This window comes from Benincasa hispida, chromosome 2 (genome assembly GCF_027475165.1).
Source record: "Benincasa hispida cultivar pf3 chromosome 2, pf3_genome.v1.1, whole genome shotgun sequence".
In the NCBI taxonomy this organism is placed as follows: Eukaryota; Viridiplantae; Streptophyta; class Magnoliopsida; order Cucurbitales; family Cucurbitaceae; genus Benincasa; species Benincasa hispida.
The window spans coordinates 45,189,410-45,211,718 of NC_143479.1; the positions used below are offsets into that span (position 1 = coordinate 45,189,410).

Below are 22,309 nucleotides of genomic sequence, written 5' to 3' on the forward strand. Positions count from 1 at the left end.
TTGATAAGCTTCTCACTTCGTTGCGTATTCCATCGAATCTTGGATCATCCCTAGCCAGTAGTAACCCATCATTTTCAACTGGAATTATAGCTTTAGTCCGGATTCATGTGCATCGTATATGCCTGAATGTGCTTCTTCCAAAGCCTTCGTCGACTTCTCTTTTCCAAGGCATCGTAGAAAGAGTCCTTCAAGGGATCAGTGGTACAAAACCCCTTTGTAGTAAATGAAATTTGCAGCCCTCCTTCAAATCTCAGTTTTATGGTAAAGGTCATCCGAAGGCCTTCCATGCTCAAGGTAATCTACAATAGGCTGCCATCAGTCTTCCTCATCAATTAAGTAGACTGATATCGCATTCATTTCTTCACATGTAGTCTCAACCGGAGGCACAACCCACCTTCGACAAAGCGATATACTAAGAGATACATCATCCAGAATCGTCAAGGCCGTAGCCAAGTTTGCCAAAGCGTCCGCCTTCTTATTTTTCGTCCTGGAGACATGCTCCAGTGTCATGCTTTCAAATTTTCCCATCAACTATCGAGCATAAATGAAGTAAGGCTTCAATTTGTCATGCTTCACATCATACTGGTGTAAGAGCTGATTGATTATCAACTTTGAGTCACCGAAAATCTCTATGTTAGATACCCCAATCTCCAAAGCCATTTAGAGGTCGATTATCAAGGCTTGGTATTCGGCGACATTGTTCGAGCATAATTCAGCAAGTGCGAAGCTATAAGACAGCATGTGCTTTTCTGGTCAAATAAGGACGATGCCAGCCCCCGCACCAGTTCTTCGGGCCGCCCCATTGAAGAACATTACCCAAGGCCCCGTGATTTCTGTGAAAAGAACTTCATGGTCAGGCAAGTCTTCATTTAACTTCCAATCTGATGGAATCTAATGATCTGCCAAGAAGTCGGCCAACTCTTTCCCTTCAATCACCTTTTACGGCACGTAAACGATGTCATATTGTTAAAGCATGATTGCCCACTTGGCCAACACCCCGAGATGATTGGCCTAGACAAAACGTACTTGATGGGGTCGGCTTTCGCATTAAACGGATTGTGAAGGCTTGCATGTAGTGTCTCAACTTATCTATAGCGAAGAAGAGTGCAAGGCACATTTTCTCAATAAGAGAATAGTTGATTTCAGCCCCGTTTAAGGTCCTGCTTAGGTAATAGAGAGCACGCTCTTTTCCCTTCTCTTCTTCTTGTGCCAACAATGCCCCCAGCAACCTTTCTTGTGTTGTGATGTAAATATCAATGGCTTGCCCGCTACTGGGGCTCCTAAGACAGGAGGACTGAGCAAGTTCCTCTTTATGCTATCAAAGGCATTTTGACACGCCTCATCCCATTCGAATTTTTCTCCCTTTCTCATCAGTCTTTGAAAGGGTTGACATCGCCCTGCCAAGTTGAAAATAAACCTCCGGATGTAGGCCAGACATCCTTGCAAACTTCTTAACTCGTGTAGATTCCTTGGTCTCGGCATCTTCTAAATGGCATCGATCTTGGATTGATCTATTTCTATCCCTTGATGTCTTACAACGAAACCCAGAAACTTCCCTAACGTTACGCCAAACGCGCATTTAAGGGGTTCATCTTTAACTGGTACTTTTGAAGGTGATCGAAAACTGTTTTTAGAACTTTCGAATGGTCTTGTCATCAATTGATCTTTACCACAAGGTCATCCAAATAGCTTTCCACATGTTTGTGCAACATATCGTCAAACATCTTCTGCATGGCACGTTGATAAGTAGCGCCAGCGTTCTTCAACCCAAAGGGCATCACCTTGTAGCAATATATCCCATTTGGGTTCGAAATGTTGTTATTTCCTCGTCCACGAGGGCCATTCATATCTAGTTATACCCAGACGATCCATCCATGAAGGATAAAGCCTCATGTCCCGTACATCGACCATGATCTCTGTGATGGGCAATGGAAAATCGTCTTTCGGGCATGTGTTGTTTAGGTCACAAAAGTCCACACAGACACGAAGTTGTCCATTTTTTTTCTAACCGGGACAATGTTGGATATCCACGTTGGGTATTTGACTTCACGGATGAACCCGACTTCAATTAGCTTATTGACTTCAGCCTCAATCTGGGGGATAAGTTTCGGCCAAAAGTGTCACTGAGCCTGCTTAACAAGTTGACACCCTTGTTTGATCGCGAGATGGTGGACTGCTACCTTTGGATCCAGTCCCGGCATCTCTTTCTATGACCAAGAAAAAATACCCCTGTATTCGGTGAGCAAACTCATGTATTCTCCCTCTTCCTCTTCCGAGAGGGATGCATTGATGAAAGTTGGATGTGGCTCCTCTACTATGCCTAGATTTACCTCTTTGAGCTTATCCACCATGGATTGACCATCATCCTCAAGACCTTATGAAACATCCTCCACCTCCTCTCAATCATATTATCTTCGGATTCTTCAGTGATGGTGATGTGGTGGTATGAAGTTTCACCCTTCTCTTGCTCCAAGTCTTCCTTCTGAGGATTGGTAAAGACAGCATCATGCCTCTTTACCTTAAGCGAGCCTTCATATGTATTTAGCATAACGAAGAGCTCTTCATTCGTGAAAGGGCGTTACTACGAATTTATTTATCGCTTTTTGCTTCACATGATAGTTTCTCATTCGACGTCCCTTCAATGTCTTTAAGGTCGACGCGTCGCCAGATTGACGCCCGGGGTATTGGCCTCTTCTTTCTTATAGCCCTATTGAGGTGTCACTATAGGTTTTTTTCTTCCCCTTCATCTCACTGGAGAACTGTTTGCCACAATGATCTTCAATCTTCTTGTCTTCAGGCGATCAAAAATGGGCACACAGGTTTTTTCTTCACTTTTCTTCAAAACTGTGCCTCATGTCTCGAAAGCTGAAGGTCGTGTCACTACCAACGATTGACTGGGGATTTCCTCTTCTATTTCACTACGTAGAGTTAACCTTCGAAAGGTTGAGCATCGAGTAACTCTGGAAATCGAACGTGGACTTCCTCTTTCTGCTTCCGTCATGCTCAATCTCTCGAAGACCAAATCGCGCGCGGTAGATGGCCTAATACGGTCGAAGGCTGAGGTTCTTTTATCTTTGCCCTCCTTCTCTTTTGCATCATCGACCTCTTCCGCAGTGATGTGATTGCTGTTGGCCACCTTTTCCTTCGCCTTTGTAGTTATGCGAACCAACTCCAATGATCTGTATCCAAGTCCGGCCCTCGACGTAGGTATAGTGTGTCCCTCTTACAAAAGCTTCTTCTGGGTCGACGAAAGTCTGGGTTGCTCATAAATCTTCAAGCTTTCAAATTTAGTGAGATTTGTGAAGTCATAACCCGCCTTTGCCAACAGTTTGTAAGCCTTGGGTTTGAATCCATTTTTAGTTCGCTTTTCGGGCAAATTTAATTTTGTCAGGCCTGCCTCTGGTTTGTGGACTTCCTACTTTGTTATTGATGTGAAAGGTGTGACGAAAATCTCCTTTAGGATTTCTACATCACCGACCTACAAACCATTTGATCATTCTATAAAAGGTGACTCACCCTTCTTCCATCTTGACAAAGAGACATAACGTAGAATTAGAGGCTTTGAGGTCTTTTCATCCCTCACCATAGGTGCCTCTCCAACACTAGGGAACACCTCACTACCTTTGGAACTGGAGGCTTGTACCTTGCTACTCGTTCCTTTCTTTTTGTCTATTAGCGACCTTGACCGAGATCTGCTTGCTTTCTTTGTCAGCGAGGTCCCTGTAGGTATTGTTTCACCGGAATTCTCACTCTTCAAGTAAAACTTTGCATCTGCGAAGTGTGACTCAGCCTCAGAAAATGGGTTAGAGTATGCTTCAATAATCCCATCCTGGTAGAACTTGAAACATTGATGCAGTGTTGACGTAATCACACCATTCCCGTGAATCCAAGGGCGCCCTAATAGTAGCCTGTAGGTGGTCTTTGAGTCTCACATGAAATAGTGCATCAGCCTTCAGATCGCCAATGAGGAGCTCTAAGCATATCATGCCTATCGCCCTTTGGATGCCTTGATTGAAAACCTGAATAACTAATTTGTTGTTTGATAGCTCTTCCATGAGTATGCCCAATTGTTTCATAGTCGTCCTAGGCATTATATTGACAGTGGATCTGTTTTCGATGAGGATTCGACTCACTTTCTATTCTCGAATGTATCCAGAGTCGTACAAAGACCTATTATGCAATTTGGATCCCAGCAACAGATCATCGTCTATTCTCGAATGTATCCAGAGTCATACAAAGGCATATTATGCAATTTGGATCCCAGCAACAGATCATCGTCTGAGAAGCCTATGGATGTACAACACGAGGCATACACACGTGCTGCGGAGGTTGGATTCCAACAATCCCCCAATGAAGGTCATCTTGGCTTCTTGCGGGAGCGAGAGCAGGTCATCTATGTTGAATGACGATAAGCCATTTAACTCTTCTATCAATTTTAATGGGCTTGGGAGGGTATCTTCTTCTTTCGCAGTGCTGACAGTATGACATGTAGCAGCCTCTGGTGTCTCTTCTGAACCCCAATCGCAGAAGTTCTTTGGGAGAAAATCTGCCAACGTCACCTGTCGCCTGGGACAAGGAACGTCCTTGTCTCCCTCGTCAACATCCTTGGGCCTCTAAGCCTTCTTTCTATCCTTCTTTTTTCGTGTCTTGCTCCCTCTCCTGTAACTTCGATAAGACCGTGACTCTTTTTGGGTGGAGTTGGACCCTTTCTTCTTACGGTGTGTCACAAGGATCTAGCCTTCGTTATCGTCATTTTCAACGCGCTCTCCTCTGTTTTGAAGATCTGTGGTTTGGACATCCAACGAAAACCGCACGACCACAGGTTCGAAGGTCCCAAACTGGCCCAAACTCTTACTTTCTTCATAACATATGATTGGTGCCAACCGCTTGGAGTAACCGTCATTGGGCATGATTTGTTTGGACCATCTCGTCTAGATCCTGCTCTATTTTTCTCTCGCGGGCCAACTTGAGGATCAACTCCTTCAATACAAAACATTTTTCAACTGGATAGCTAACGATACTGTGATACTTACAGTAATTGGGATCATCCACTTTGTCAGCTTGTTCCGGTCATTTACATTCCTATAGCTGGATAAGGTGGTTCTCCAGCAGTTGCTCAAACATATCCGCAATGTCGGAGTCGGGGAATGGATAGACTTTTTTCTGCCACTCCTTCAAAGTTAGGCGACGTCTTGTACCTCCTTCATCTTTCTTTTCCATATTATTCTCTTTTCCTTTCGAGGAAAACTTCAACAGGGTCGTATTAACGACCATTGATTCCTTCGTGGCACCTTTCACAATCTTCTCAACGCCCTTCACTTCCCTCTTGTCCTTCTTCGACTTGGGGATCAGGAAATCTTCAAAGGTACTGGGCTTTATTCCCTGCAGGATATAGAGGAGTCCTCAATGCATACCTTAAGTGCACATTTCTATAGCAAATAATTCGATGATTCGGTCTTTATAGTCCAGACTCAGAGCCCTCCATCGGTTGATGTAGTCGATAACTGGCTCGTCTTTCCACTACTTGGCATTCGTCAGCTCTATCATGCTGACGGTGCATCTAGTGCTATAAAAGCGATTAAAGAATTCCCTTTCAAGCTACTCCCAGTTGTCGATCACCTCAGGCCCTAAGTCTGTGTACCGGTCAAAAGCGTTTCCTGTAAGCGTTCAGACGAATAGCTTGACTAGAAGATCTTCCCTTGTTCCCCCATATTCGCATGTTTTTAGTGGGCGATGTATTACTTTGAGTTGCCCTTTCCGTCGAACTATTGGAACTTTAAGGCTTGATACCCCACATGCATTCTCAAGTTGTCAATCCTCTAGGTGTATAGCTTGGAATATATGAAGAAGTTTGAGTAAGGCCTTCATACTGAGCCCTTATGAAGATCATGATCATGTCTTGCAGTTGTTGGACCAACAGAGAGGCCACCGAAGCTGACTATTGCAACTGGTTTTCTTAAACACGGTTCTTATCTTTGTCAGTTTCTTTGACCGTAGGTGCTTGGCTCTATTCAGCCTCTCGAGACTGAAGGATCTCATATCTAAGAGTTCCATGAGCGTGTTTGGATCGCTCCGAATTCACAGTGATTGAAATAAAAATTATACATTCAACACATACAGTTATGCAAACAAATCTTAATTAACGGTATGCTATGAACAACAAAATCATAAGAAAAAGAGTTCCATACTAGTTGAAGACGTTCTTCACACTTCGGAACTCCAAGCAGCGGAACCCTCCACGCGATCTAACAATGCACAGCAACAGCATCAACAAAAGCAGCACGAACAACCGCACAAACACAACGCCGTGAGGATGACACCACCACTAAAGAGCCCCAAGTATTCTCGGATTGAAAACCCAAAGGGTGAGCTTTGGTGAATTTGGTAGAGGAGGGAGGAAACATGAATCGTGTAGGCGAGAAGCAAGTGGGAGGGAAGAAAATTCTATTGCATAGCAGAAATGCTTATCGTTTAGGAGAAGTTATACGATCGTGTAGGATTTACTGAACGATCGTTTAGGAAAAGGTATACAGTCATTTAGCTAAATTGGCACATTATACAATCGTTTAGACAAGCTATCCGATCGTGTAGGAAATAATGTGCGATCATTTAGGCACGAGGTAGACGATCGTTTAGGCGAAGAGTGCTATCATATAGGCTCTTGTTTTACGTAAGCGATCGTTTAGAAACACCAGCGCACTCTCACTTTTCTCTTTGGGCGATTGACGAATGGGGCAAAAATGAAAACATTTTTCATTTTAATTCATCGGTTACAATAACCGACTCAGCCCCACTAACCCACGTCCGAACATGAATTTTGGATTAATTATCATATAATTAACCAACTAATTAATTAATAAATATAATCATATTATATTTTTAACCTATAGTTTGATATCACATATCTACTATAGTATTTTCTCCTCTACTTGATATAAATCATATTTATATCTAATTTCCTCCAAAATAATGTATCTCATACATTTAGCCAATTATATCATATATAATCGAACTTTCTCTTGTCAATTTAAACATTTCAAATTAACCCAAATACTGGTTCTCGACTTTATCCAAGCTACCCAGGGGACCTAATCGGTTCGTAAATAACTGACTAAACTCTTTAGCCACGAGATCCACCATCCGTTAACTGTCAGGCATTCCACTAAAGACCAACAGCTGAACTCTTCTTACCACAGATATATTTCTGTGTCTATCGGATATAACCAATCATGAGTACGATGACCCTTCACAGATGCTCGTAAGTACAGTTGGGCCAAATTACCATTATGCCCCAGTAGTTACATCTCATTCCTTAAGTACCATTAATTCCTCTAATGAACAATAAAACATAGTTCAACTATTTATGAACACCTCTCGAGCCAAGAGAAGGTGTGTGGCACCACATTGTTCAAGCCCCGGAATCAGCCCTTGAGAGAGCTATCTATCTACCTACCTCTACCTTAGGGAAGGAGTGAATTCCATCTTGTGTAGCTGAGTTCCCAGCTCTCAAATCAGACGAATCCCCAAAATGGTAGGTTTGAATCGGCGACCTGGCCACTCGCACCCATACAAATCAAAAGACTGCCCTCAATGGCAGGACTTCCCAACTCACTCAAGATTGAGGTCATGTCACCTATGGTCATCCTAGTGAAGTGAAGTCTCTATCATGAATGGTGTTATATAACGAGACGTTAACATTTCGTGGTCAGGTCTTATACAAACTCTTTGTATAGGATGCCCCCGCTCACATGTCCCCAACACAAATTATCAGGATCAGACCATCTATGACAAGTCACCACACTTGTGACCATTCCACAAAACGGGTCACATCCGTAGCATTATCAGGATAAGGTTTCCCTCCTATATCCATATACTATAGACCATTTTGGTTATCACTCAAGACATGATCCACTTGTATGTCACCACATACATGCTTGAGTCACATACAGATAACCAGGGATTTTATGTTTATTGGTTTGTGGTAAAGCAAATAAAACAAGTAACTGAGGAAAATACAAGATGTGGAGTAAATATCATATATTAACAACACAAGTGTTCGTACAAACTGTTTACAAACTACAGAACACGAGACTTTAGGGCATTAACTCCAACAGAGGCTGCATATGTTCTCTCAGGACAACGATCTCATGGTCTCGCTCCTCGACGGCTTTCATCAGAAAGTTTGATCTTCCTTTCTATTTGCTGCCATGGCTACTTCAGCCATTACATCTGCCATCATGATAGAAATCACATCTGGCTGCGAATCCTTTTTCGACTTGCTGGAGGCGGAAGTAGAGTTGTCAAATAAGGGGTTTTCCTTAATGACCACCCCGCTTTGTGGGGATTCCATCATTTGCCTCAAGATGTTGTGGGCAATGAGGGAGCTCTGCTCTTGCTCCTGCATGACTTCTCTTGAGCGACTGCAGGTGATAGGTCTCATGTACGAGCCATTTGTGGAGGAACCTTGGATACCATCTTCTTAGGTGCCATTTGCCTTTTTTGGATGCTGAGAGAGAGATGAGAGGTAGAGATGTCCCACTGGACGTGCCAATTTGTTCACACGAGATTTCCAGAGAAACATGTTTCGTGAAGTTGAACTTGAGTTGGTATTGATGTTGAAGTTGATTTGATGCGATGTGGTTCGATCTCTAATATTTGATCCTCTGATTCTCTCTCAGTTAGATGAATGTGCTTGACTTGAAAAAGAAAAGCACCGAACGTTCTTAAAGTAGAAGTCTTGGAAGAGTCTTTGTATCTTCAAGGGTCTTCTGTCTTCTAGGAGTGCAGCTTTAAGAGTCTTGGGAGTCTTTTGCTTGCTGATGAATTCTCTTTGGGCTCTCTGAATGTAGAATTGCTGACTCATTGGAATAAGAAGAGCTCTTTTTATTTATAGGGCGGGGCCTCATGGGCTTGGGCCTGGTCTTTAGGCCCAATTAATTGAACTCGGGCCTGACCCTTAGGTTCTATCAATTGGACTTGGGTCTGACCTTTGACCCTATTAATTAGACTTGAGCCTGACCTTTGGGCCCTATTAATTGGATTTGGACCTATTTTGACATTTTAGGTCCAAATTAAGCCCACATTTGGGCGTAACTAGATCAACGCCTAAATTATAACGTCGAATTGGGTAAAATTAATTTTACTCAGCCCAATGTTCGTGAGAAAACACGTAACATCATCAGATTCGTCTTCAATTTCAATTTGGGACACATGTCGACTCTTATGGTCCCAAATTTGATGATTTTGGCATTTTGTTGTTAATTTAATAAATGGCGTGATGATCTGATCCGAAATTTCTCCTCCAACAAATTTAATTCTCTTCAACTTGACACATTATTGTCAACTTGATGATCGTTTTTCATAGAGGTTAAAACATAATAGTGCAACCTCTTGTTTTGAGGACACACTTGAGATACTAAGTAAAGATTTGTTAAATAAAAAGTTTAATTAATTATTTTTGTATCATTGGAACGCTTGAGCATAAAGATTTGTTGATTTAATTAAAAAGCTATGTTTTACTATGTTGAATTATGATTCGATTCTTTAAAAGTCTCGTTTGGTAACTATTTAATTTTTTTTAGACTAAGCCTACTTCGTCTCCTTTCTTACCATGGTTTGCATCTTTTTAAGTGTTAGAGTCGAATTCTGAGCTAAATTTCGGAAACAAAAACAAATTTTCAAAACCTATTTATTTAGATTTCAAATTTTGATTTGATTTCTAAAAACATTGGTCTAAAGTAGATAACAAAACAAGAGACTTAAACAAGGAATGAGTGTTTATAAACTTAATTTTCAAAATCTAAAACCAAAAATCAAATGGTTACCAAACAGAACCTAAACTAAGATTTTGTAACAAACTTTATTTATTACGTTCAAATTGTTTTTTGAGCTACATTCTCTTCTACTTGACATATCGTATAACTTGATGATCGTTAGTAATAGAATTGTGCAACTTATTATTAGGGCATCAATCTTGAGTTACTAAATGAAGATTGGTTAATTAGTTTTGAATCATTAGAACTCTTAATCAAAAAGTGAGTAGGACCTTTGTTAGTAGCTCATAAAATCCAATTTAATGGGTCACTTAGATTGGAAATTCTTTTAAGAAGTTCAAATTTTGGCTTATTCAATAGAGCAGATACATTAAGATAATACATGAGAAATCAATGATAAATTAACCAACATATGCATAGCCCGATTGGCAACAAATATATACTATCGACCTCGTGATAAGTTCAATTTCACTGCTCACATAATAATAAAAAAAAATAGATAAATTAAATATCATGGAGCTTGAACATGTGACCCATGACCTTTAGAAGAGTTCGTGTTGGGCCATGAGAAGATAGGTAACACAACCAACCACTAGGCCAAAAATAAAGAAATTTTAATCATTTCAATAAACATAAAGGTAATCTAAACTTTAAGTCTTAACAAATATGACACATCACTACCAAAATTATAGATGATAAATAAAGATCATGATTGGTTTTTCCATAGGCTTTCCCTCCAGAACCAAAAATGGAAAATATTAATTCCAAAAATAATATAAATTAATCATAAACTAAACCCAGTTACTACCACCTCAGAAGAGAAAATTACAAATTACAATGAACAATACTAAACAGAGCACCTAAAAGTGAATTAAAAGAAAAAAAAAAGGGAGTGAACATGTGATGAACAATTTAAACCAGGTGTTGTTGAAGAGATGATGCTCTCCTCTTCATTTGTGCTCAATAAATTAGCAATCTGAAGAATGGTATTGTGGCTATTGAACTTCAAGAACAATCTTTTCATGTCAAAATAAACATCAAAGCCCAAGAAAAGATAACCAAAATCAAGAGCTGAAATGAAGAGACCTGCAGCTTTGAACTTGCACCAGGAAGCAGACCTGAAGGCCCTGATGCTGTTGGAGGAGAAAATCCACCACCACTTGAATTGGAACTGTTTTTCGATATTTTAATCAGTTTACAACTCAATTATTGATATAGAAATAAATAAAGAAGAAACCCCTGAAATTTTCCCTTTGTTTCATTCTTTCAAAAAGTCGCAATATTACCTGACTTTATGTAAAGGTTATGAAAATTACCATTAGAGTAGAAATCCATTAAAATTTTGGATGAAAATTGAGATGTGTATCAGGTGTGGCAATGACTTGGAACCACGCGACAATGTTGGGGTATTAGTTTCCTTTCTGGGTCATTGCCCATTCTACATCCAAATTTTCGTCCAACATTTTGACAAATTTCTACTCCCAAGCTAGTCTTGAAACATATGTGAATGGGCAAAGTTTGAAGGTATCTTCTTTTTAGTAATTTAGTTATACGTAAACAGAATGATTTCACAAGATATTAGGATTGCTTTTGGTGCAATCATTCCACTTACCTTCCTGTGAATATGCAAGACCCATGACCTGCAAAATATGAGAGAAGAAAATGAGAGAAATTGGATTAAAGGATAAAAGTTTTCGTTAAAGTTGAATCCCATACAAACCCAAATAGTCGAAAACAGATGGAATCATTCAAACAGGCATTACAAAAGATATTAAGAATATAGGGAAAAACTGCCACTTATATCATGTATGGGAGAATCAAACTCGTACACAACAAGTGTCAGACACTTCTCTTCAAATAACAGAACAGAAGGGTAGACGAAACTTATGTACGATATATTCGAGCGATGTATCCGTGGATATGGGTTGTACAAATCAAATTGAGCGAAGATATCAGATTCTTAATACCAAAAGAATAGGACAAACACAAACTAAAAAAGGAATAAGGAGAAACAGAATAGAGCTTAGCTTATGTCTAAAATGCTCTACAGAAAACATTGCGGTACTCCCACAGTTTCAGAGAACTACAGTAATGTAACAGAGAAACTAAAATCCAAGTGATGTGTGCTCAATGGAATAATAGATCTTTATAATATAAGCATCTTGGAATCAAGCACATTCTCCCTTAATGGTTGGTTCCATCAAGGATCACTGATGTTTTTCTAAGAACATTAACGAGATCAAAGCGGAACTTCTTGTGGCATGGGCTCAAAGTTAAATTTATACCAGTCAAATGTGGTAAAAAGCTCTTTTTGAAGTCTGGATTTGATTGGATAGATACCATAAAATATGTTTAAAGAATTTAATGATATTGAGTTGGAAATAATTTCATTGATGCAATAAAGTTTAGAAGAGGGGGGGAGAAAACTCAGCCGAGCGCAAGTTACGGATGAAGACACCCAACTTATACAAGGGAAAGTAAGGCTATTACAATGAAGAAAATTCATGGTGGTGTAAGGTGGTTCAAAGTATTCACACGAAGGGACTGTTTAATTGGCACACATCAGAAAAATTTGGCCTTAGTCTCTGAATCCCTTGGATTAGCATCTCCAAATCCTGGTTGCAAATGGAGTTATTGGCTGTTTTTAAGCTTGGTTGTGATACCAGAATCGCATTTTGGAGTGGTACTTGGATTGATGAAATGCTTTTAAAAGTAAGGTTCCCAGATTTATTTAGAATTACATTGCAACCTGATGGTTCGATTTCATATCAATGGGATGGAGATACTTTATCTTGGTCTCTCTTTTCAAAGTTAAAACTAAAGAAGAAGAGATTATTAATTTTCAGCTTATGCTGAGTTTGTTAGCTGAAAGAAGGGTGGTTGATCAACCTGATCATCGTATTTGGTCTTTGGAGTCTTTGGAACATTCTACAGTAAAATCTCTTTCCAAGCATTTGGTGGTTTCTATTCCTTTGGAAAAGGTGGCTTTTAAAGCCCTGTGGAAATCTAAGAGCCCTCGGCGAGTTAATATCCTCATTTGGATAATGATATTTGGAAATTTGAATTGCTCATCCACTCTTCAAAGAATGCTTCCATCTCACAGTTTATTGCCTTCTATTTGCCCTCTTCATATCTAATGGGAAAGATCTTCAGCATTTATTCTTCGACTGCAGATTTTCAAGTTGCTGTTGGGGACTGCTGTTCTCCATTTTTAATATTCAGTGGATGTTTTGTGAGGAATTCAAGAAAAATGTTATGTAGATGTTGGTTGGTCCTTTAAAGCCAAGGTCTCAGTTGTTATGGTCTAACGTGGTCGAAGCAATCCTTGCTGAAATCTGGTTTGAAAGAAATCAGAGTCTTCCAAGATAAATCAATAGGCATGGATAGATTATTTTCAAATAGCTAGGATTAATGCTTCTTCCTAATGCTCTCTTTCCATGTCTTTTGCTAAATTTCCTATTCGAGATATATGCTTAAATTGGAATGTATTTGTCTTTCAAACTTAGTCTATATATTTAGGAGGATGTTTTAGTATTTGATTTATATTTGCATATGTACTTGTTATTGTTTCCTTGTACTTTGAGCATTAGTTTGTTTTCATTTCTTCAATAAAAAGTTTCGTTTCCATTTCCAAAAAAGAAGGGAAAAAAAAAAGTAAGGCTATAACTAAACAAAGATTTGTGAAGTAATTAGTAAAGACCAAGTAAGTACCAACAAATAATTTGATCCCCTAAGTTTTTGCTTCATCAAGGAAAACTGTCTTATATCTTTACCACAGAAATGAATCTAAGTTCTCTTTCCTTAATGTTAAATCAAAAGTGGGTTAGTAATAGGAATCTGCATGAGCATTCTTTTGCAGAATATTTAAACAATTAACAGGTAGAGTTCTAAATTTAAAATACATTTTTGTTCAGTAGATATTTGACTTCAAAAACTCGTCAATATTTTATAAAGTAGGACAACTGCATCTGCGTACTAAATCTGAGGAACAAGGAAAAAAACTGTTAAAACAACTTACTAGGATCGACCGTTGTAAGCATAGCAGTGCCATCGAAGTCACATGTTCCACCAGCACCACGCATTTTCTGATAGTAATCATTATATGCATAAGAAGCATGGTTAGTAATGTTATTAGGGAGAAAGCATGGCCTCCCTTGCTGAATTGCAGCACAGTTAGCCCCTCCTTGTCCACAAGCCCAATTCAGGCCGTCTTGCAACTTATCTTCATCTGCCCCATCTTTCGCCACACAATAAACTGTAGAAGAATTCGCTGTTGCACGGCCAGACATCAAACCCAAAGGATAAACAGCAGATCCATTGGGGAAAAGTATGCCCCAGTTTTTTTCCGAGATCGGGCCTGGCTTCTTATCTTCATTAAACAACTCATAAAGGTATGTGTTGATTGGTATAGTTGGCTGACTAGGTGGACCTGAATCATTGGAAACTCTCCTGATCAGATTGCTAATATAGGTGCCAGCATTTTGAATTGTAGCATCAGGTTCATTTGCTCCACCGAACGATGGCCAGCCAGTCTCAGTAACTACAACGGGAATCCCAGAAAAATTGAAAGCATCAATTGAGTAGTAGGTTGCATCAACCATAGCATCAAACATACTATTGTAATGGAAAAGAGTGTTTGGGTCAACAATTTGCTTAATTGCTGGAAGTGATCGAAAAAGTGCATAATCGAGTGGAAAACTTCCATTCCCGCTATTGTATCCATAATAAGGATAGGCATTCAACATGTAGTAGGATTTTGTGTTCTTTAAAAACAGGAGGAGCTGATAGATCGTAGAGTTCCATGAAGCCTCAAAGGAAGCGGTGGACGGGGGGAAAGGTCGAGGTATTATGTCCATTGATTGGGGAGTGGAAACTTTGATCAGATAGTTTAGATTAGCAGCAACCAAGGCTTTGTGTAATGAATACATGGCTGGAACTAAAACTGGACCAACATGAGGAATTGTTGTTAGAACCTCACTGCCAACAGCAATGGCTGTAATATTTGTTCCTGGCAAGTAAGCTGCAACATTTTTATTAACCCAGGCTGCAGCAGCTGCTGGAGATTCACCGATCCTGAGAACTTCCTCATTAGTCACGCCAACAATTACTTCGATGCTACTGTTTGCTAGGGCCTTTAGCATTTGAGAATCAGCATTGTAAAGGCGGAGATGAGTAATTTGATGGGATTTAAGAATTGCAACTATATCCGAAGCTGATGGAAGATTAGAGACATCGGTCCCGAGGTTAACCCCCACAAATGCACCTATTAATGTCAAGAACACAACTCAGTAACAAATAGATAGTTGCCTATATTTAAACAATTCATTCTTCATCAGGAAAAACATCGAAGTAACTAATGGAGGTTGGTTTCACAAAAGGAACGAAGAGGCCGTGTGATTAACATTTATGAAATCGCCCTTACTTCTGCCGCTTATATTGACAACCACCAATTGAGATCATGGAAACAATGCTCGTGGCCATTTATAGAATATTCAAAGCAATGCAATTTTAGAACAAAAACTATGAAGGATGTTAAAGAACTAAAGTTAGATAACTAGGATACCTAATGCATTGACACACATCCCAAATAGAAGTAAGATCACAATTCCATGACCCCTTTCACGCATTTTTCCAATCAACCAAAACTTCAACTTTTCAGCTTGGTAAGATTTTAGCTTCAGGCTATTTCCTCTACGTCGCGAGAATCGAACTCCCAAAACTCGAACAAGCAATCACAAACAATCTGCAATCAAGTCATGTGAAAAGGAAAAGATAAATAAGAACCCACAACAGAACAATTGAACAGAAACATGTAAAAGTAATTGAATGCATGAAGAGAAAAATGCAATGTGACAGTGGAGTTAGAAAACATAATTCAATTAAAGACAGAAGGAAGGATATCATTGCAAGATGACAAAATGCTTCCAACTTCCCTCACCTCCAACTTGTAATTAGCAAACATTTAATCCATTTTTGTGTTAAACTTCAAAAGAAATGGAAATGGAAATGCACCCATCTCTGGTTTTGAAATGTTGAGAGAGTTTGAGGGAAGGAAAAAGAAAATCCACACCCAGAACATTACAAACACAGCTCTCTCTGCAGATCCTCAGACAGGAGATAAATGCAATAGAGTGTCATCATAAACATGTAGAACAAACATTGACAAACACACACACAAACACAGTGTAGCTTAGCTTACAAATGAGACACTATCTTTCAATCCCCATCTAAGAGAAATATTGGAAAATTTCAAACTAACTGTAGCTTAGCTTCAAAAGAATATCACAAACAGAAACCCCTTTCTCATTCTACTTCTGAAACTATGAAACTACTGGAAAGCCAAACTAGTGAAGTCTTGAACACCAAAAATTAAGCCATAAACTATGAAACAACAAAGAACCCAGATGGGAAAACTAAAAACAAGAAGTGGGCAAGTACCTGATCTAAAGAATCTGTCAGGAACCCAATGCAATTCCAACAATCTTCAGTCAGCTTCAGAACAGAACAGAACCAAAACCCTAAACGCACAAAGATTAATGGAAGTTGAGAGAGGAAGAAGAGACAGAAGGGGGGCAGTAAAAAAAAGCCTCAGAAAACTCAAGTAAAAGACAGAAAGAGCAAAAAACCAAACTCCTCAATAGTTAGAAATTAAAAATTAATCTCAAAACAAAGCAACCCCAACATTTCCCAACGTATATATTTTGTACTAAACAGAGGTAAGCTTGTGATATTGAAAAGAATGTAGAGTGAAGATGTAAAAACTAACAAGAAATGCAAAGAAATGTCATACCCAAATTTGAAACTTTATTGTTTGCCTTTTTCTTTTCTCTTTTTGAGGCAGCAAAGGGAGCATGGATTCTCGTGCAGAAGGGGTGATGATCATCGCCGTTCATTTTGGTTTGATGGGGTTTTAATGGGTTTGAACAGGAGAAAAGATAATAAATTTGAGCAAGAGAAGAGTCAAGAATGGGCGAGTGGGGACTGGAAATTGTTCGTTTTTCTTTAATTTTAAGCCAAAAGTCATTTTGGGGAGATTCGATTGGGAAAAAGAAATAATGGAGTCGAAGCGCCGTGAGGGAGTATGCTAATATTATTCAATTGAAGCTGATTGCTGAGAAGAACAGAGCCATTAGTGACCGACCAAGGGGACTTTTCTGGTTTGAATTTTGATCTACAAATTTGATGGAAATTTCCCTTATCCTCCCCTTTCTCCCTGTTCTATGAATTCTTCCAAATGATTCTTAATTACTTGGACGTGAGGATTTGAACCATATGACATGGTTTTGTTTATACAATTTTGTAGAAAATCCCCTTTGATCTCTAGTTTTGATTTTATTTCAAAATGTTACCACGTAGTTTTGAATTTGATTTCAGTTTCGCCTCTAATTTTTAAAATATTGTAATTTTATATTTGGAAGTTGAGTTTTATCCCGTTTGATACCTAGATTTCATATTTTACACTTCTAAACAAATATTTATGGTTTTGACATTAATATCTATTAATTAATTTAAATAATTATGAAGTAAAATTTTAAAGTTAATTTTAATAGCGAAAGAATAATAAAACTTGATTAATTATAATTTCTTTAATTTTTTTAATTAATTAATGGAAGTTATTACTAAGAACATAAAGTTTAGTGAAAATTGAGTTTAAATTGTAAATCTTAAAACTGATTGATCAAATTAAAACAAAATTTAAATTTTAATGATAAAATTATAACATTTTGAAACCTAATAACTAAATTGAAATCAAACTTGAAACTTGACTAAAAGTGTACCATTTTAAAACCAAAGAACCAAATGAAAACTAGACCAAAAATATAATTTTCCTCTCAAATGAAATACTATGGTAAATGAGTTGGTTGTTCATATGCGCAAAAAAGGTTGGAATGAAGTTTGGTTATAAAGGTATGTCAACTTAATTTATTTTCTTCTCTTTTCCCAGTTATACTAAAAAATATGAGTATGGACAAAGTGAGTTTGACTTAGTGGTTTTAACATACATTACGATTCAAGAGGTCAGAAGTTCAATTTCCATCCATACTTATTGTACATAAAAGAAAGACATAAATATGATTAACGTAATTCTATTTAATATTGAAATATGAGAAAAAGACCTTTCTTAAAATTTGAAACTTAAATCCTTATACTTACTCTTGTTATATTTTAAAAAAAAAAATGCAATCAAACAATTGGAAAATTTTTTTATTCTATTTATACGGAGGGAGGTTTTACTATTTTATCCTAGAAAAAATAAAATTGATAATTCTAAAAACTAAATCTTAATATATTTGGAGAAAATCAAACTATCGATTTTTAGAATAGTGATCGATATTTTATTGTTAAAGAAAATTTAACTCAACTATCACTGAAATGTACTTCTCTCTTAAAGATAAAGATTCGATTTTTCATCCCATAATTATTGTACTAAAAAGTTTATTATCTTGACTATTTAATTATATACAAATTAGTTTAATGAAACTAAATTGAATATATTTTAGTGATATGATTTCATATATTAAAGTTACAAACATTTAGTATAATTCATTTATAATTTTCTTTTAAGAAACATATAAATTTTTTTGGGGGTTGTGATAATAAGAATTCAATATTTTTTTTTCCTTAAATAGCGTTAATTTAACTAGATATAATAAAAGAAATTTAAAAAAAAATTGCAATATATGGACAATATTTATGTAAGAAATTCCACTGCTAGTCATTATATAATTATTTAAAAAATAATAATGGCTCGTGAAGGAGGGCCTAAAAATAGAATCCAAGAAATATTCATGGACGAAAAGGTGGACCCCACTTCACACATGGGAAAAGGTTGACGTGGCCCACTTGCTTAGCTGTAAGCAATTATGCCCTTCTGTGAAAATTACTTATTTATTATTATTTCTCTCTTTTTTTAGGGGGAGGTAAATAAAAATATATATAATCCTTCCTGGATTGGAATCATTATGCATTAATTTAGAGTACTATGATTGGTTAAAAAAAGGCCGACATTCTAAAATTTTCATTTAAATGTAGACCTCAATGTCAATTAATACACAAACTTTAGGGTTCACATCCGGATTTAGTATGGATAGGTTGTTTGAACTCCTCAACTTTATGTTTTTTATTTAATATATATATAAGATTAGTATAGTATCAAAATTACTATTTAATTCAGTAGTAAATTTATCTTTCAGCTCCTTATAAATTTAGATTAAAATTTCACTTATTACATTTAATTATTAAATTATATAAAGTCATCTATCAACAAAATTTCTGGATGATTTTTAAAGGTCTTAAATCACCAATTAACCCAAATTACATTTAATGGTTGTATCTTAGACAAAAATATTGTAGTCTAATATAGTATACTCTCTCTTCCTATTTTTATAAATGGTTTTTAGACAAAATTTCCTTTGAAAATCATTCATGCATTTACTTTAATCTTCCGTTTCGTAAAATCAATATTTACAAAAGTCTACCCATATTTAAGAATTAATCATGGATGATTTTTAAAGGTCTTAAATCGCCAATTAACCCAATATGGAGAATGCCCAACAAGTAATATGAATATTAATTGAGGATAAGACAATCATGCATGGGTTTTGAGTGACCACTATGCTTGATACCATCTTAAATCACAAGAAACAATATTGCAAGGGTTTGAACAACACATAACATCCTGAACCAACCTACTCTGATACCATCTTAAATTATCAATTGACCCAAAAGCTTAGGTTAAGGGATGAAGGAAATTTTGAATATAAAATCTAACACTCTTCCTCACTTGTAAACAATATGAAGTATGTCAAATAAGTGGAAATCAATATTAATTGGGGGGAAATAACATTTTAAGGGCTTGAACACAAGACCTCATGGACCACCTGCTCTAATATCATGATAATTAAATTTATCTTCACCCATTAGCTTATGCTTTTAGGTCAATTGATGATTTAAGATAGTAACATAGCCTGTTGGTTTAGGATATCCTAGGTTCAAACTTATGCAATATTGTTTCCTCCCTAGTTTATATTAATTTACACTTGTTTGGCTCTTCTTCATATTTCAAGCCCACAAGTGAGGAGAAGTTAGATATATTATATTAAATTGACCTTCACTCATTGGTTTAAGTTTTTGGATCATAATTTAACATGGTATCAGATAGGGTTGGCAAAAAAGGGACCATATTCGAGTCCCGGTCCGAAGACGGTATCCCCGTCCCAACCCCAAATAATAATTTTATGTTTATATATATAATATAATATACTAGTTTTTTTTTTTAGCCAAGCCCAACTAAATACTAATACTAAATTATTCAAATAATCAATACTTACTACAAGCCCAAGCCCAAACCTACCTAAACCCTAATCTATCACTAAATATTAATATTAAACTATTCGAATACTCAATAGCAGGTGGTCTAGGGAAGTCTTGTGTACTCAAGTCCTTGGGTTGTTAATTCCTCCCCAATTAATATTATTTACATTTATTTTGCTCTTCACTCATGTTCAAGATGTCCTGGATTCACACCTCTGCAATGTTGTTTCCTCTCAAGTTTATACTAATTTCCACTTGTTTGGCTCTTCTTCATGTTTCAAGCCTATGCATAGTCTAAATTGATTGACGTGTGAAAATTTAGAAATTTAATTGATTAAAATTACAAATTCTCTAAGATATTGGTTGAACAAAATCTAAAGAATGGTATAAGTTGATACACTTAATAAATTTTGGGATTTAAATTGACACAAAAATTAATGTCGAATTTTAATTGATATAATCCAAAAAAAAAAAAAAATTGCGAGTATAAAATGTAATTTGCCCCAACATTTTAAATCCAAAAACTTACTCCAACAAGCTGAAAATTCAAAAAAGACATCTTAGCTTCTCCAAAAATAACTTCAATAAAAGAACATCGCATCAAAATATGCAACCTTCTCCAGAAAAGTAACTCCCAAAATAAATGTCAATTTAAAATTTTAAAAATAAAAATAAATAAATAAATAAAGTATGTTAAAACTATTTTTTAGAGTCCGTTCGATAACGTTCCCATTTATTATTTCTTATTTCTGTTTCTCATTTTTTAAAAATTGACTTGTTTGACAATCCTATCCATTTTTTATTTCTAAAATTTGAGAAACATTTAAAATAAACATGGTCAAATTTGGGGGAAGTAGTTTTTGTCTTTCGCTCCATTTTCTTTAATTTCATTTCTAACGTCTCAAAACAATTGTTAGCTAGTTGACATGGTCTTGGCCGTTGGGTTTGATTTCTAATTAGCACGATTTTTTATTTTTTATTTTTAATATTTCTTTCTTTTCTGTAATAATTTGGCTATGTTTCTTTGATATTTCTATTTTTGTTTTTCATATTTATGTTTATTTTAATTTTGAATTTCAAATCCTTTTAATATTTAGATTTATATATTATTTTCATTTTCAATTTTTAATTTTTCAATACGTATATTTAAATATTGTTTGAATTTTGAATTTTAGATTTTGCAACATGTATGTTAATACATTATTTTAAATTTAAATTTATTATTTTTAGTACACTTAAATTCAATTAGAAATTTATATTATATAAATTTTGTTTAATAAGACATTCATTTAGGCTCACTTTAATATTTTACAACCACGACATTAATAATATAATTGAGTTGAAGTCAACATCATTTAAGACAAATGAATTGAGTGAAAATAATATTTCAAATCAAAATTTAACAACATATAAATGATAGGGATAATTTTATTATAATTATTAATTTTGCTTCGGAACTTATGTGTAAATAATAACGTGAATGTTTTATAATTATTTTTTTATATTTTAATGCATATTATATATATTTTTTATTTTACATAATTAAATTATATTTAAACTACAAAATAAAAAAATTTTATGAAAAAACTAGAAACAAAAAATATTATCAAATAAATTTATATATCTGCTTTTCCTTTTTCAAGTAACGAGAAACAAAAATAGTTAAAAAAATATTCATGTTTTTGTTCGAGAAACTATAATAGATGGTCACATTATAGATGTGATTTTGAAATATGACCAAATTCAATCATTGATATTTAAGGAAGGATCCACCACTCATCATATTCTTCTCTATTTACCCCTAAAAATGTGTGTAACCAATGCGTATACAAAGTGATTACACACATTTTTAGGTAGCTTGAAATGATTTTTACAAATAAATTTGATGGAAATTTGATTTTTATATATATATTTTTTACTAGATTTATATTTGAAAACTTAAGATTATATATTTTTTTAATTAATTAAAAGATTTTTAAGGTATAACTTATCTTTTGTCTCTATGTCTCCAACAAACATAATACACACATATATATAGATCTTTTTGGTAAACACGAATCTCTAGATTACGTTTTTTTTATGTTTCCATCTCGGGCGCCTGGGAAAAATTTTCAATCTCCCGTCAATATCGACTTCATCTTTCTCACAACAATGACCAAGTTCACATACTCAACTACAACAATATCAAAACATGGCTCATGAAACATCCACACCTCACTAGA

General features: G+C 36.1%; 1 protein-coding gene across 4 annotated transcripts; it reads right to left on the reverse strand.

Annotated features, from left to right (window-relative positions):
- Positions 1 to 10,531: 10,531 nt before the first annotated feature.
- Positions 10,532 to 16,821, reverse strand: LOC120071079 (glucan endo-1,3-beta-glucosidase 4-like). Of its 4 annotated transcripts, XM_039023111.2 has the most exons (6): positions 16,564 to 16,821; positions 16,212 to 16,291; positions 15,337 to 15,516; positions 13,792 to 15,036; positions 11,386 to 11,413; positions 10,532 to 10,944 (listed from the first exon to the last, which is right to left on the reverse strand). In XM_039023111.2, the coding sequence occupies exons 3-6, from the start codon at positions 15,398 to 15,400 to the stop codon at positions 10,794 to 10,796; spliced, it is 1,488 nt and encodes a 495-aa protein (XP_038879039.2). In that variant the 5' UTR covers positions 15,401 to 15,516; positions 16,212 to 16,291; positions 16,564 to 16,821; the 3' UTR covers positions 10,532 to 10,793. The 4 variants fall into 4 exon arrangements, with proteins under 4 accessions (XP_038879039.2, XP_038879038.2, XP_038879040.2 ...); XM_039023110.2 differs by lacking the exon at positions 16,564 to 16,821 and having other exon boundaries at positions 16,212 to 16,543; XM_039023112.2 differs by lacking the exons at positions 16,212 to 16,291; positions 16,564 to 16,821 and adding an exon at positions 15,973 to 16,111.
- Between the last annotated feature and the right edge of the window lie 5,488 nt (positions 16,822 to 22,309).

Coding starts and splice junctions, on each gene's coding strand:
- LOC120071079 (XM_039023111.2), bottom strand. CDS start 15,400: ATGCGTGAAAGGGGTCATGGAATTGTGATCTTACTTCTATTTGGGATG. Junction 15,037..15,336: donor GATGTGTGTCAATGCATTAG/GTATCCTAGTTA, acceptor TGACATTAATAG/GTGCATTTGTGGGGGTTAAC. Junction 11,414..13,791: donor GCTTACAACGGTCGATCCTA/GTAAGTTGTTTT, acceptor CATATTTTGCAG/GTCATGGGTCTTGCATATTC.